At 47.6% G+C, this 16,540-nt stretch overlaps 1 protein-coding gene across 2 annotated transcripts in view; it reads left to right on the forward strand.

Annotated features, from left to right (window-relative positions):
• Positions 1-16,540, forward strand: part of Btbd11 (BTB domain containing 11) — a 270,646-nt gene that overhangs the window by 204,851 nt on the left and 49,255 nt on the right. For both annotated transcript variants that reach the window (XM_028776953.1, XM_028776952.1), the window contains exon 4: positions 4,551-4,703. In XM_028776953.1, the coding sequence (XP_028632786.1) occupies positions 4,551-4,703 (153 nt within the window). The remainder of the gene's footprint in view (positions 1-4,550; positions 4,704-16,540) is intronic.

A 16,540-nucleotide genomic window follows, 5' to 3' on the forward strand; every position in this document is an offset into this window, starting at 1 on the left:
GAACTAAACCAGATATCTGACTGTGATGGTTTGTATATGCTTGGCCCACGGTGTGGCACTATTAGGAGGTTTGGCCCTGTTGAAGTAGGTGTGTCACTGTGGGTCTGGGCTTTAAGATCCTCATCCTAGCTGCCTGGTAGTCAGTATTCTGCTACCAGCCTTCAGATAAAGATGTAGAACTCTCAGCTCCTCCTGCACCATGCCTCTTGGACAATGCTATGTTCCTGCCTTGATGATAATGGACTGAATCTCTGAACTTGTAAGCCAGCCCCAGTTAAATGTCTTTATAAGAGTTGCCTTGGTCACGGTGTCTGTTCACACCAGTAAAACCCTGACTAAGACACTGACTATCAATAAAGTTGCATTGAAATAGCTAACTGCATTCATTTAGTTTTGTAGATGATTTCTCAATGTGGGGGCAGAGATAATTAGCTACACCAGGTCCCATATGGCCCATGAAGTCTAACATATTTTCTGTCTGGCCATTTATAGAGATGGCTGACAGCCCACAAATTAAGCTGCCTCATCTGAATCCACCCCAGTTCTCGGCCAGAGCCACACAGACCCAGAACTGGAATTTGGTGCTGCAGAATCACCAACCACAGTCCCTTCCATTCCCTGGCCCTCACCTTGTCACCAGATCTATCTCTTCATGGTTTCAGGGAGGTGCTACATCTGCTTACGTCCTTTATCAGCTCATTGGTTCTAATGGCCGTCCTGGGCTGACTTGCTGGTTTGATGCTGCAGAAGCCCATCTAGGCTTTCTCTTCCCTTTCAGGGGCTCTTGTCCCACCCTGTATGTTTTGCCTAAAGCTACAGTGAAGGCCACAGCACTCTTAAGTGGACAACCTCCCTCTCCTGTTCACCCAGGATACTTGGCTCACAAACCCACTGAGTTCTGGAACTTCCAGGAGGGCTGGCTTAGAATGTAGATGCCCAGACCCCCTCCAGCCCTGTTGACACAAAGCTCGGGAGCTTTTGAAGATGTCACTAATTCCTCCATGAGCTCTTCTAGCTTTTAACTGATTGCCTCTGAATAAAACAAGGAGCCCATGATGAAACATGGTCCTCTTTAAAAATATGTAAGAAGAGACCTGGACTGATAGTTGGAGTGAAGCTTTTGCTTTACAGGTGTGAATGCCTGAGTTTGGTGCCCCAGGATTCCCCTTTAAGGAGAGTAAGAAGATCCAGGCCAATGCTGCACACTTGTAAGCCCAGCCTCCCTGGATCACAGAGCTCCACAGCCCATGAAGGGACCCAGCCTCAAAGTACAAAGAGAACAACCCACAGGGAGCACACTAGTTGCTTTCTTTGATTCTCACATGGACAGACAGACACACACACACAGACACACACACACAGAGAGACACATAGACACACACAGACACACACACACAGAGACACATAGACACACATAGAGAGACACACACACACACATAGACACACACATACAGACACACACACATACGCACACACACCACTCACATAAATGTGCAGATGCCATATTTTTCCTGAGAATTCTCTACCCCATTTGACTCAAGGCCCTAAATTTCTTTTTCATCACTCACTCTTCCAAAGAAAGCATCACAAATAACATTACTTTATCCCCTTTGAGTGGACAAGATAAGATTATTTGATGAGTTGCTGGCAAAGAATTCATGAGCTTACAAAATGCCAGAGTCAGATGATAGACAGCAGTGATGTTGAGAGAACAGGAACACAGAAAATTCCAGAAGAGGAAGTACTTCTGTGGCTTGAGGTTGTTGTTGTTGTTATTATTATTATTATGATTATTATTATTGGGCTGGCCAGCTGTCTTGGTAAAGCAATAACTTAGAAAATGGCAGGGCCTCTCTTTGGTATTCAGCAGGCACACTGGATATCCCAGCTTCTAACATGAAAGACAGCTGCACCAGGGACTCAACTCACCAGGGACCAGGCTTGGAGACCACTGAGCAAAGACAGGAGGGCGTTCTTCTCTGCGAAACAACCTGGGGGAGTTCTCCGGGTACTTGGGATTGGCTTCCAGAAGTGACTGAGACACAGGGACTGAAATAAACCTTGTGTCCCCTGGAGACAGTGGAATCCAATTCAATTTCAAGTCGGTGTGTTTATTGAGTGCCTGATTCAGTTTAGGTGATGGAGAGATGGAAAGAATGAGAGAGACAGCTTAAGTAGAAGGCTGATGCAGACAGAAATTCCCCGAGAGTCTGACCTCTAGGTCCCAGGCCCAGAAACTTGATTTTCTTAGTATCGGACAGTAAGAAATTGGTAAGTTAGTCTCATGCACAGATATTAAGGCCTTCCAACCTGCTAGACATTGCCCTGGGGCAGAGATTGAAAGAATGAACTGGACAGCCCCAGGTCTCTGCCCTGATGGCATTGATATGCTAATGAGCCATCTGCAGAATAAGTAAAGAAAGTCCTTCAAAGTGGGATCCACATGAGAGTGGGCCGTGTGGCTCAATTTTTGGAAGTATTTGGGAACAGTAGAATTTGGCAAAGGTCTTAAGTGGAGTGTGAGCTTTTGAAGAGATGGAGACCCTACACACAGGGGAGTGAGCTGCCGACAGAAAAAGAACATAACACACATTCAAAGATCTGAGACCAGGTCAGCTCCCCTCAAGTAACAGGTGCATTGTGGGTAACAGAGTGCATGCTGGGATGGCAGAATGGGAGAATGGTGAGATTACATGGGCTAGCAGCACATAGACTGTGCAACCAAATAACTTGGGTCGGAAACTTAGTTCTGAAAACCTTCTGATCGGGGCCAGGTGGGCTCCTTAACATCAGCAAACGTGGCTTTCCTGATACTAAAGCAGGCAGACTCACAGCTAGCTGCCAGTTGACGCTAAATATTTAGACGATCTCATGGAAAAGGTTAACTGAGATGAGTGTCAAGGACAGAGTCGTTGCATGTTTTAGTATCAGAGAAGTAGCCTCTAGGAGAGCTGGAACCTGGCCCCAACCCCTTGTGGGAAGCTGGTGACATCTGTGCTGTGAGAGGGAGCTGATGCCTTGTAGACATGTCTCCCGTGGCTGTAGGATCCTGCTTCCTTAAATCTTGCCCCCCAGGTACCCTTGCCTCAGTGACATCCAGGCCCTGACAAGCGGTAGGAAATCTTAGAGGTCCACATAGCACCACTGTCAAAGCATGGCCCACGTAAATTAGAATAAGCATGGGAAGTGCTTATTCAAATTATGTCCGTTTAAATTTTTAATTGTGTATTTATTTATTTATTGAGGGGCACAATGCCGTCGTGTGCATCATGTAGAAGCTAGAGAACAGTTTTCAGGGTCAGTCCTCTCCTTCCACCGTGTGGGTTCTCAGGACTTGCCAGCAAGCAACTTTACCTTCTGAGTCATCTCCTCCATCCCTTAAATTGCGTCCTTACACTCTGCTCTATGAACATCTCTGGAGAGGCCGAGGAGTCTGCCTCATAAACCACGCCCCTCCTCAGGTGAAGCACTGTCTGCTCTTCCAGAAGTCCTGAGTTCAATTTCCAGGACCCACATGGTGGCTCACGACCATTCGTAATGGAGAATGCCCTCTTCTGGTGTGTCTGTGTCTGGAGGTAGCAACAGTGTGCTCACATACATAAAACAAACAAATAAATCTAAACAGAGGGGGGGAAGGGGGAGGAAGAGGAGGAAGAAGAGGAGGAGGAGGAGGAGGAGGAGGAGGAGGAGAGAGAGAGAGAGACAGAGACAGAGACAGAGACAGAGACAGAGAGACAGAGAGACTTTAAAAGTTACCAAAGCCCAGCCTCATACCAACTAAATCCTAGAGTGGGACTCAAGTATTTACACACACTCCAGGATACGAGTACAAAAATACACTATATACAATCCCTAGACATGGATCAGGAAGAAGCACTGCCTTAGTCAATGTGACAACAAGCTGGTGCCAGGGGGCGCCCATTAGCTCCCACGGTGGTCTGGGATGTGTTCAATGTCCCCACCTCCGGCCCTGTTGGCTGTTCTGGGCTCCAGCAGTCTTGCCTATGAAGGTTAACTGCATTTGGCTCCCATCCTGCTCCAAGTGCTCTGTGCCTTGTGGTAGCCTGGTGCTTGTGCAGAGCTGAGGCCAGAAGGGTGTCACAAGCCTGGCAGGGATGGGAAGGGAGATAGATAATGTCCCTTAGATGGAGCTGGAAATCTGGAGTAATGCCAAGTGTTCATTGGCTTTCTTTGGCTCCGGACCCTGCGCCAGTGCTCGAAGTGACTCATCTCCACACGCACAGGATCTCTGAGAGGGACAGCACTCACAGCAGAGTAGCATCCCATCCTTCGGTGGCCTCAGTAACCCCCTTTCGCGGATGAGGAAACCGAGGCCAAGAGACTCTAGAGAGCCTGACCCGGGGTCACCAGTGGGGTCAGGATGTCTCCAAAGGCTCTCACACGCAGGAGTTTCCAGGCAGGGTCTCCAGGGAAGACGGATGGGTGTGGAGGTGGAAGTAGGGATGGGGGTCAGATAGGGGTCCCCGCGAGAGTCATGGATCTGAGCAGCCCTGGTCCTGATACATCCCCGCCTCTCTCCTCCTGCGCAGGCCCTTCCTCGTGCTGCCCCCTCTGATGGAGTGGATCCGAGTGGCCGTGGCGCACGCCGGCCACCGCCGCAGCTTTTCTATGGACAGCGATGATGTCCGCCAAGCCGCCCGGCTGCTGCTGCCGGGAGTGGACTGTGAGCCGCGCCAGCTCAAGTAGGTGGAGGCATAAGGGGGTGAGGGTGATGGGGGTGGTGGGGGAAGGGCGCGGAGACCCTAGGGGAGACCCTAGGGGCGGGGACCGTGAGAATGGGTCGGAGTGGGAGGTCTCAAGCTTTGCTTGTAGATCGCAGCCACCCGCGTGTATGTGCACAACACTCCCCTGGCCCTTGCTGGCACCCGGAACCGTTGCTGTGGCTGAGGCTAAGGTTCTGCTAGCTGAAATGGCAGACCGGGTGGAGGGTGGGGGCGCTGAATAAGCAGATCCCTGGGAGTATGCGTCCCTGTGGATTACAGGATGAGAGGTGTCTTGTTCTTTCTGGCTACTCTCTGTTGGGAACCCTTCCATTTGTATTCCCATCTCTCCTTTCCCCTCTAGCCCCCTCTCTCAAATATTAGCGTCCTTACTTTTCTGACCAGTCTTCGCAGAGTGAAATCTCTGGGAGAGCGCCCTCTCTGTTTCCTACTTCCCTGAATGTTTCAGGCTTTTACCCAGGGCTCCCCTCCAGCACGGTGGAATTTACTCATGGGCTGGACAGGGTTCTCATTCAGGGGGGTTGTTTGTTTGTTTGTTTTTTTAATGTAAAAACAAAACAAATACATCAGCCTATTCAGGTCAGTCTTACCTGAGCCCAAATGCAAATGGCACAGAACCCAAATGATGTATGGACACCCACTTTCCTGACTCCCTTAACTGTCCTCTGGGTGGCCATATCATTTCAAATCTCCTCCCACCACCTGAGGAGAAATTGCCTTCCCTTGGGGGTACTCCACCCCAAACTTCAGAGGTTTCTGCCCTAACAGAAGGAACTGAGGGAGGGACCACAACGATATTACGATCTGTCATATAAACCTCGGCTCATGAGGACCAGAACTGGACTCTCAGCCAAAGCACACGCAAGGGGCTGATGAGAATCACAATTGTTTATGGAATGATCTCTATAACTGAGCCCTGATTTAAGTGATATGAATTGGTTCTTGCATAGTGCTCCCCACGCCTGTGGAGTGTGTGGCTGTTATACCCACTTCAAAGATTAAAAAAAAAAAAACTGAGGTACTGGTAGCATGTCTGAGGTAACTGAGTGGTAAATCGTCAGGATGTGAATTCCAGTGGCCCAGCCCCTGGGCTGAGTTCCAGCCAGAGTCGGGTTTCTGTCAGGCAGACGCCTGAGCCGTCACACCACGTCACTAGAGTGTCAGCAGGTCCAGGGAGAGACTAGGGAGCAGCCATTTGTAGACCATCCACTATGCGCCAGTTACAGCCAACAAGACACTCCCATCTGCAGCTTCCTTCCCTTAGTTCCTTCAGCAGCCATGTGAGATTAGCATAATTTCCCACTTCTGTAGACTAGGAAGCCATCATGGCACATATGCAAGAAGTACCAGGAATACCTTTGCCGTAGCTCAGCCTTGGCCTGCTAGACTCTCCTGCCTCCTGTTTCCAGGGCTCCTGCCCACAGTCCTCAGCCTGCGATGCCTGTGGCTCAGGCTCTCCTTGCTGCAGTAGGCTCCTGTCTGCTGGGTGACCAGTAAAGCCACAGGTTCCTTACTGCTTACTGAAAAAGTGATCTTTGTTTGGTATGTTCTCAGGAGACCCCATAGCCCAAAGGTTAAAAACAAGGGCCCCAGAGTGCCATTGTCTGGGCCCAGATGCCTCTACTATGGTTGATTAGCTGTGGAACACGTTAGTTAACCTCACATTAGTCTGAAACTTTATTTTTCCATGAATGGCATGGAGACATTTATAGACGCCCCTCTCCCCTGGTTGGTGTAAATACAAGGCAAGGTCATGAGTGTGAAGTGTGTACACAGGCAGTATTCACAAAGTGGCAGTTACTCGAGCCAGTATCTCCAAGTCTCCACTACCCCTAAAAAACTAATCTTGGATGGCCTTTAACATATCCATGTGTCTTTAAAAATAGAGGAGAAAATCAAGTCCCCATGAGACTGAGTAATTCCCAGTATCACACAGATGTTAAGTGAAAAATCAAGGGCTGAATACCAAACACAGGTGCCACCAAGAACTGTGTCCCAGGAGTTCTGCTGCTGAGAATTCAGCCAACTATAGATCACAGGGTTCAAGGCCAGCTTGGTCAACATAGTGAGCCCTTATCACAGAAGACCCAAATTATATTCCCCAAACCCCTCCCAACTGCCTATGACGCCAGCTCCAGATCTGACATTTTTTTCTGACCTCCAGAGGAATCTGAATTCATGTCCAAATACGTACACATACACACACACACACACAAATAAATCTTTAAAGAATATGTGAGCATATGTGAAGGCTCTGTGTAAAAATTATGCATATATATGTACATATACATACACATACACATACACATACACATACACATACACATACACATACACATACACATACACATATGGCAAGAGCATTCAGTGATTTGGGTCCCGGAACACATCACCATTAATTCAGAGGACCAGCTATGTGATTTTTGTGCCCCCAAACCCAGAGGATGCTATGATCCTTTTCTGGGGTTTTGTCACTTCTCAGGACTTCATCACCTGAATGTGACCCTCCAGGGAGCCCCTTTCCCCTGTGTTCTTCTCCCTACAAGACAAGGTCTAACGACCAAGTGTGTCATCCTGATGACCACACCATGAATCCATCTTAGTGTCTGTTTGTCTTGTGGCCACATTAAAACCCATATCAAACGTGTACAGACACTTTTGTCACTCTTCCCTAGACAATACAGCATTATTGCTATTTATATAGCATCTACATTATATCAGGTATTATAAGTAATGATAATCCACAAAGAACTTACAGTATATATGGATGATTTGCAGAATTTATACTAATATTGTTCTGTATTGTTGAAGAGATGTCTGTATCGATGTCTTTCGCTGTTGATGGGGGGTCCTGAGTCGCCCATGAGAACTGAGGAATGACCACATAGGAGTCCATCGGCTTACCCAAGCAATAAGTGTAAAATGTCCCTCGGTGTGGTTCACCAGTGAGCACTTGTCTAAACGAGCAAGGCCCTGGGGCCAGACTGTAGCACGTGTACATCACAGACAGAGCGAATGTAAGACATGGAAAATACTAGAAACTTGCAAAAGAAGAAAACTAGAAAAGAATAGTATATGAAATAACATATAAATAAGAGTTCTTACTACATCTCATTTTCTCATTTATTATGATATAAGGCAGGAATTACCAACTCCTTTTTGCAGGAGGTAGCATCAGAGAGTTTGTTTTTATTTTGTTTTTGTTTTTTTCATTATGACATCTAGCAAAGGCACCAGGGACTTAACCCTGCATATTATGCTAATCGTCCTTGAGATGTATACAAAGGCATCCCTGACAACTGTGAAAAGGCACATTCATTATCCCATTTTACAGAAAAGAAGACTGAGGCCCCCAGGACTTCTAGAAGTCACACAGCTGTTATGAACGAGAAGATTCACACGACCCATTTATTTTTTCCTAATTTAGTATCAGATAGCCATGCCTTTTGTTTCATCTGGTTCTTTGGGGGATGAGGGAGCTATATATCTGCCCTGCTTGCCATTTGCTTGAGAATTTGTCAGAGGGACTCAGAGCTCTTGGTTTTGAGTCAGAGCTAGACTCGCTTGTCTTGAGTGAAGACAGCCCCAGAGGAGTGAGAGTCGTGTGTTCTAATATATGCAGGAGCACAGCATTGGTGCTGAAGTAGCCGTGGCAATGACTTTAGCACACATAATTGCCTACCAACTGACCACTCCTGGAGGGAGGTGGCTCGGAAACCAGTCAGGAAGGATCAGCCTGGCCCAGGATTCCCAGGTCTGGCACTTATTTGCCATTGATCTTCAGAGTGACCTTGGTCAAAGGCTGCCAGAGATGTTCATCTGCCTCACTCAGCTACAGCGGAGCCCCACGGTGGAGATCAGATATTCTAAAGGGATACCACTCCATGTGGCTCTGAGCCCAGGGGGTAACCCACTTATTCTTCTTTAATGAAGTATCAGATCGTGGAGACTGCAGAGCCAAGCCTTTTGTCTCCTCCAGTTCCTTGAGAGGTGAGGGAGTGGGGGAGCTATGGGGAGGACAGAAGGAACAGTTAATGTATCTTGGCAGCATTTGCATGCTTTCTTGATGATTCGCTTTGAAGCCTTTCAGAAACACAAAGATAAATGCTGTTGTTTTCCTCCTGTCTGGATGAGGTTGGTTTCCAGCTTGGGAGTGAAGGCTGAATTCAAAAGCAAAGGCAGCCAGGTGTACTGAGATCTCCTGTTAGCTGCCAAAGCAGCACCTACCCCAAGACTGGGGCCCCAAGCAGTATGAGATGCTCTGGAGAACAGTTCATCTGTCTGACAATGGAAAGGCTCAAGGTTGAGAGCACTGAGTGTCCAACTGGGACTGGAGCCCTGATACCTTACATGCTCACCTGTGCTCTTCTGTGGCATTTCTAGAGACCGGAGTGCCAAGTCCCATAGAACACTCTCATCTAGGTCTGATGCTTGCTTCAGTCAGGTGACCTAGGGAAACTTACTTCCCTTGTCCTCTGCAAAAAAAATAAAAAACTAAAAAATTAAAAAATTAAAAAGCAAAAACAAAACAAAAAACCCAGGAATGACAACTGCTTCATGGGCTGGCAAACCATGGCAGGGGACTGGGGCTGAGGTTAACAGTTCATGCCTTTAACCCTTCTTGTGTCTCCAGGGCACCATCTAAGGCTGGCGTATTTTATGTATGATTTGTTTGATGTGGCCAAACTGGGCTCCAGAGTGGAGGTTGTGCCACAGAACCCTGGTCCTGATGTGCAGCCTTGCAGCGACAGCTAATATACAGGTTCATGTATGCTGTGTGGTGCTGAAACCTGTGGAGTCCACACTGGAGAGCACTGGCTGAGAAGAGGATTGTCCAGATGCATAGAATTTCAACCTTTGGCCTCCAAAGGATCAGATAGAGAATAATCATCTCTCAGTGTCTGGAGGGGGAAAGTTTCAGGACCTCCCACAGAAACCAAACCCTGTGAATACCCATCCTCTATAAAATGGCATAGTACTTACATCTGCCTGATAATAACCTCCTATATACTTTAAATCATCTCTAGCTGATTTGCATTTCATTACATATGCAAATATTTGCCATGCAGGTCTGTGTAGAAAATCTGTACACTGTATAGATACTTAATGAAAGTCTTTGGCTCCTGATTGGCCAGCCCCTCAGATCCATGCATACAGAAGGTCTCGCTAGAGTGGGAACTTGATGGTACCATATCCTATTCTGCTTGGAGGAGACAGGACTCTCAGAATTGTCCTACCAATGGGAGGATGCAGCCCTAAGCAGTAATAAACAGCTGAGCAAGGTGATGTCAGGTAGAGTCTACCAAGAAAGTAGAACTGGGCATGGGACAGAGATGAATTGAGCTGAGAGAGATCTGGTGTTCATAAGGGGTCTGGAGATCCTCAGGAAGCTCCCATTTTAAAGAGACAGTGCTTGGGGTATGGGGCTCATGCAAGAGCGGAAGTGGCATGGAGCTAGAAGTATATACCCTGTTTCCCTCACTCCTGCCCTTGTAGATCCCTGAGTCCCAACTGTGGACCTCCCATTTTCTTCTAGGTCACCAACAGAGCCTGTGCACCTGGGCCTTCGTTGGCTCTGTGGGGCCTGGTACACTCCCCACTCTGACAGTACACTCTCTCTCCCCTTGAGTGCCCTTCTCTGTCCCTCCCTGGAGAAAGCTTCTCATCTCTCTGCAGATTCGTGGCCGGGAGCCATGGACATGCAGCATTGGCAGGCCAGTCCCTTCTTCACCTCCAGTAGAAGACATCAGATTTCACACTGACAGCTGTAGTGACCCAGTTGGAGCCACTGCCTCCCCTATGCTGATGCCAATGCACCTCCGGGAACACAGAATGTTGGCCTCTTCCTGGTCCTAAGGGAATGCCTTTGGGCCTCAACTGTCCTCCCTTACCACAGTCAGGGACAGACCATAAAGGCTGCTCTGGATGCCAAACTAGCCACACAGCGTGGCACAAAGCAAACAGCCACAGATCATCTAGTCTGTGACTACCCTACTATGTTCTCAGCTGGGCAAGAGACAGACAGAAACATCCAGAAATAATTAACACAAAGCAGGGCCAGCCATTCAGTAGGGATCCAGGCCAGGGACCTTCCAGCAGGGACCATTTGATCTGTCTCCTGAAGGATCAATAGGAACACGGCACACTTGGAAGGAAAAAGAGGAAGGGAAAAGTGTAGAGAATTCTGCCTGGGAGGGAGTTGTACTGTCCTGTCAAAGAACATGAACTTATCCTGTAGGTGGTGTGAGCTGTCACCAATGGTAAAGCAGGGAAACATCCGATTTATAATTTAGACCGCATGGAGGGTGAGCAGAGACAGACAGGGGTAATTGACCCTGAAGTCAAGTGCTGCAGGTGAGAAGCTAACAACCAGAGCTCAGACAGGAGCAGAGAGTGAAGGAGGCGATGGGATGGAAAACGGGAAACGGGCAACAAGGAAATAGGAAAGGATGGGACTCCTTAAATGTGGGGGTGAGGGAGTGAGAAGTTTGCAGGACAGCCCTGGGGAACTGCAGAAGGACAGGAGAGTCTTCATGTGATGGGGACAATTCCAGATCCATCTGGGTGGATGGTAGGCGTGGTGGTTTGAACAGGTTTGGCTCCCATAGACTCATGTGTTTGAATCCTTGCCTGTGAGGAGTGGCACTATTAGGAGGTGTGTCCTTGTTAGGGGAAATGTATCACTGTGAAGGCGGGCTTTGAAGTTTTATATATATATATACTCAAGCTCACCTAGTGTGGTAGTACAGTCTCCCCCTGGCTGCCTACAGATCAAGATGTAGAACTCTCAGGTCCTCCAGCATCATATCTGCCTGAAAACTGCCATGTTCCCATCATGATGATAACGGACTGAAACTCCAAAACTGGAAGCCAGCCCCAGTTAAATGTTGCCGTGGTCATGGTGTCTGTTCACAGCGATGGAAATGCTAACTCAGCAGTGACAGCTGCACAACAGTGTGAATATACCAAATGCCTCAGAATAACATCTCAAAACGACTGAAGGCTAGAGAGATCGCCCAGTGGTTAGGCTAAGAGCACATACTGCTCTTCCAGAGGACCTGAGTTCAGTTCCCAGCAACCACATCAGGCAACTTATAACTCCTTGTAACTCCAACTGCAAGGGAATCCAAGACCCTCTTCCGGCCTCTGTGAGCACCCTTACACATGTTACATACATTCACACAGACAAACTACATGCACATAAATAAAAATAAATCTTTTTTAAAGTTTAAAAACAATAAAAATATTAGTGTTATATATGTTTTATCACAATAAAAATAATGGTCCTGGGACTGGACAGATAAATCATCAGTTAAAAGCACTTACTGCTATTACAGAGGACCAGCATTTAGTTCCCAACAGTCAACAATGACTTACAATCATCTGTAACTCAGTTCCAGGGGATCTGACACCCGATTCTGATCTCCAAGGGCACTTAGTGTACATGGTGCATATACACACTGCAGGCAAACAGTTCTACATATAAAATAAAAATTAATATTAAAAAAATAGTAATGAGCCCTGGAGTAGTTTCGAACTAGACAAGCCGTGCAGAGCAGAGCAGTATGAAAGGTATCACCCTCGTATGAAATATGCATACATGTATTTGCTACACGACTCCATACTTTCTCTGGATGGAGCAAAAGAAACAGCCAAAGGTGCCTTCCAGGAGAGGACTGTCCAGCTGTGTCTGTCTATTTGCTGGGACTACAGTGACAACGTATCTCTGTCTGAGCCACTGGAACAGACGTTTACCACCTCATAGTGATGAAGGCTCCGGTCCAAGGCCGAGGTGCCAGAGTGCATGTGCTGACAACGTCTCCAAAAGCCTCTGCTGCTAATCCCATGGTTTAGAACAGTGTTACTCCAGTCTCTGCTTCAGTTTTCACCAGGCCACCTTCTTGCATCTCTGTCCCCATTTCCATCAGCAGCCATGTTGGATTAGCCACCCCCCACACACCCCACTGAGTTCATATCTTCCTGGTGAGGCAAATCTACACATAACACTATGGGTAGCAGAGCTTGGCTGTTGGATTTCATAGCACATGAGGTGTTGTTTATTCTGCTCACCACATGTTTCTGTTAAAACTGACTCTGGGGGTTCCAATTTGTGTGTGTGTGTGTGTGTGTGTGTGTGTGTGTGTGTGTGTGTGTGTTCGCGTGCACGAGCTCACTTGAATGCACAACTGAGGTTTCAAAGCCTAGACAGGCCACTTTCTCCCTGTGTGGCCTTGGGATAATTGCTCACCAGCTCTGGGCCTTAGTTTCTATGAAGTATCATAGTATCAGTAAAGATGTTGACAATAGTAAAGACAGTACATGTGGGGTCATAGCACTGGGAAACTTACTGGTGGCCCAGAACGAGGTCTAGTGTGTTTGAAACCTCCTACTACTACTACTGAGCCTGTCAGGATGTAGGAAGAAAATCATCCAGGAATGTCTAGGTTGAAAGCCACTGTGCCTACCCCTAGGACTACAAGGCTCCTCAGTGTGACTCAGGTTTTGTGTTTCCTATAAAGGATGACTCTTTGGAAGCCATCACTGGTTGGAGTCTGGTACCATGTCCCCAGCAGTCAAACATGCATAGATGGGGTCACTGAGAAGAGAGAGCAAGGGACAAGACGTGTAGATAGAAAACGTGGTTTCTGTTGCCTGCATTGTGTTCCAAGAGAGAAGAAGCTAGGGGAACAACTAAGGCAGGGATCACTCTGGAAGAAAGTGTTAGTTAGTTACCCCATAGACTTCCAGCTCAGAGTACTGGTTTTCTTCTCTTCTTAGGGCTAAGACAGACATATGCTTTCTTGGCTGTGGGTCTGCATGTAGTCAGCGTCCAGTGAATATTTGTTGACTGAATGACAGATGCAAAGGGTTGTGGGGAAATATATTGATAATACTACATATAAACAGACTAGACTTTCCAAACCAATTCAAATGAAAAAGCATGCAACATTTGTATGCAGGTAAGAAATCAGGTGAAGGGCTGGGAGTGTAGCAGAGTGAGTGAGTAGCGCCTGCTTTGCATGCACAGTGCCCGGTCCCTGGCGCTTCATAAACTGGGAATGGTGGTACAACCTGTGATCCACGTTCTCAGGAGGAAGAGACAGGAGAATCAGGTGTTTGGATCATACTCTGCTACATGTTGCGTTTGAGGCCAGTCTGTGCTGCATGAGACCCTGTCTCGAGAAGGAGGAGAAGGAGAGGTGGGGAGAAAGGAAGGAGAAGAAAGAGGGGGAAGACAGCAGAGAGCTCTCAATGAAAGAAGACTTTGGGGAGACCCTAACAAGATGCATGCTGAAGTAATGTGTGTAGATGAGAATGCTTCAAGGACTTTTAAAAATGGAGTCCCCGAGAGATGGGAGAGAGTGACCCATGATCAGAGAAGCATGTGGTGGCCGGGTCTCCAGGATGTGAGGTTGCCATGCCAGCAAAGAAGATGTGGGCTGAAAGCGTCCATCGGGGTCTGGCAGTGGGAAGCCATTAGTAGCCCCTGCAGTGACACTATGAGCAGCTGACTGTGGGTGGCAGCCAGACTGCAGACGGCAGACAGTTTGCCAACACTTGGAATGTGGCCTGAGCATCCAAAGTGTTAAAAGCAGAGTGAAAACACATTTGGTGCTCGCAGCAAAGGAAGAGTTGAAGAATTGTGTCTGGGGCGGCATTTGGGGCTGGTTCCCAGACTAGGGCTCCAGATTCAGGCTGTCGGTGGGACGGTGAATAGTTTTCAATATAAGATTTGGCTTCTTGGGAAGCAGCGATTTATTCATTTTTTAATAAATTTTGGTTCACTCTTAATTCTGTTAGATTTCTGCACAACCCACAGATTTGCTCACGTGCCAGCAAACCTCCCAGTCTAAACTCTAGCTGACAGAATTAGTTATACAGGATCATTATCTTCCCTGGGCATGGATCACGCAACTAGGATTTCTTGCAAAGAGCTCAGGGCACAATTCAGGGCACAGGGGCTTCCAGCAACAGTAAGGAGCCAGTCCACTATGCCCGGGGATTGTGGGTACCTGCTCGTAGGTACTGGGTCCCCAAGGTCCATTATCTTCTCATCAGCCCATTAAATCTAGAATAGAATATGTGAACTGCCCTGCCAGCCTGGGTGAGCCCCAGTGTCTTCTCCATTAGTCGTGGGAAGTGAGAGTCACATTCCCTATGAGGGAAACTGAGGCACATAGCCAACAAAGAAAATAAGAGTAACCACAACTCATATCCTCTTTTGGGGTTCCCCCTTCCCCTCCCCTCTCCCTCCTTCTTCCCCCATCCCTCTCTCCCTCCCTCTGTCCTTCCCTCCCCTTCCCCTTCCCCTTCCTCTCCCCCACCCCATCCCTCTCTCCTTTCCTCTCCCCTCCCTTCCCTCTCCCCTTCCCTCCACCTGTGGGTATGTGGCAAATAAGTGCACGTGGTCTGTATGTTTGTGTGAATGAATTGTATGGAGATACCCAATGCACATGTGTGTGCTTGTATGTGGAAGTTGACACTGGGTACTCTTTCTCCATCACTCCACTCATTTGTTGTTGTTGCTGCTGCTGCTGCTGCTGCTGTTGTTGAGAAAGTCTCTCACTGAACCTGGAGCTCACTGGTTTGACTAGGTTTGGAAGCAAGTACCAGGAACACACTTGTCTTTACCTCCTAGTGGTGGGATTACAGGCACTCACTCCTCAGCACACGGGTGTTAAGAGTCCAACTGAGGTCCCCATATTTGCATAGCAAGCACCTCTTTAAATGAGCGATTCCCCCAAGTGTCTGTCTTCAATTTCTAAGAAAGCTATTGACAGCCTTTGTAGAGGAGACCTAGTCACAGATGTTCTTCATACTCTCTTCATTCTTCCCCAGCCCTATGAGAAGCCTGGATCTTCACACCAGAGGAAGCCCAAGCTACAGCAGGTTCCAAAACTTGCCTGACTCTGTAACCCTTGTGGGATCTGTACCAGGTCCGCATGACTCCAAAGGCCATGTTCCTTCTCCTAGACTGGCAACTCCAATCAGAGGCATGATGGGAAATGTGAAAGTCCTTTTTTTTTCTAAAAGCCCCATGGCTCTTGTCAAAAAGTTCAGCTACTAGACTCATTTCCCTTAGAAATTCAAATGCTATACTTCTCAGCTTTGGTCAGTGTCAGAGCTCCCCACAAGGACTTAGCACTGTTCTCCAAGTGGCAGAGAAATACATGGGTGGTGTATGCCCTCATTAATAATCCTGGAGATACAATTCAAAACCATACTTGCATGCATTTTAATATCTTTCAAATGCAAAAAACAAATAAAAACCTCCTGAGCGAAAGGGCTGGCTTTGCAGGCCTGAGGACCTGCGTCCCCAGAACCCTTGTCAAAGCTGGATGTGGCAGTACACATCTATAATCCCAGCACTTCTACTTTGAGATAGGACAAAGTGGAGACAGGAGTATCTCCTAGCTAGTCGAGAATGAAGTGGAAGAAACAAGAAAGACCCAGCCTCGGTGCAGACCCAGCTCCTGAACGTCATGCTCTGACCTCCACACACATGCTGTAATGCACATGTGTGTGCATACACTAGGTTCTTTAAAAGTCTTGTATTGTGCTATCTGATTTAAACAAAGATATAGAGAAGGGAGGACTCTTAGATACCACTAGACGGGACCCTGCATCTACGTTCAAGTAAACTTGTAAACACATAATTTTGCTGTTATGTCTATATACTAGGGAAATGCTTCCGTGTGGAAAGAAGGAGACATGAACAAGGATGTTCATAGCTGCAGTATTTATAATAACGAGAGAGAGAGAGAGAGAGAGAGAGAGAGAGAGAGAGAGAGAGAGAG

The sequence above is a fragment of the Grammomys surdaster genome, unplaced genomic scaffold, assembly GCF_004785775.1.
Source record: "Grammomys surdaster isolate TR1022 unplaced genomic scaffold, NIH_TR_1.0 275, whole genome shotgun sequence".
Taxonomy (NCBI): Eukaryota; Metazoa; Chordata; class Mammalia; order Rodentia; family Muridae; genus Grammomys; species Grammomys surdaster.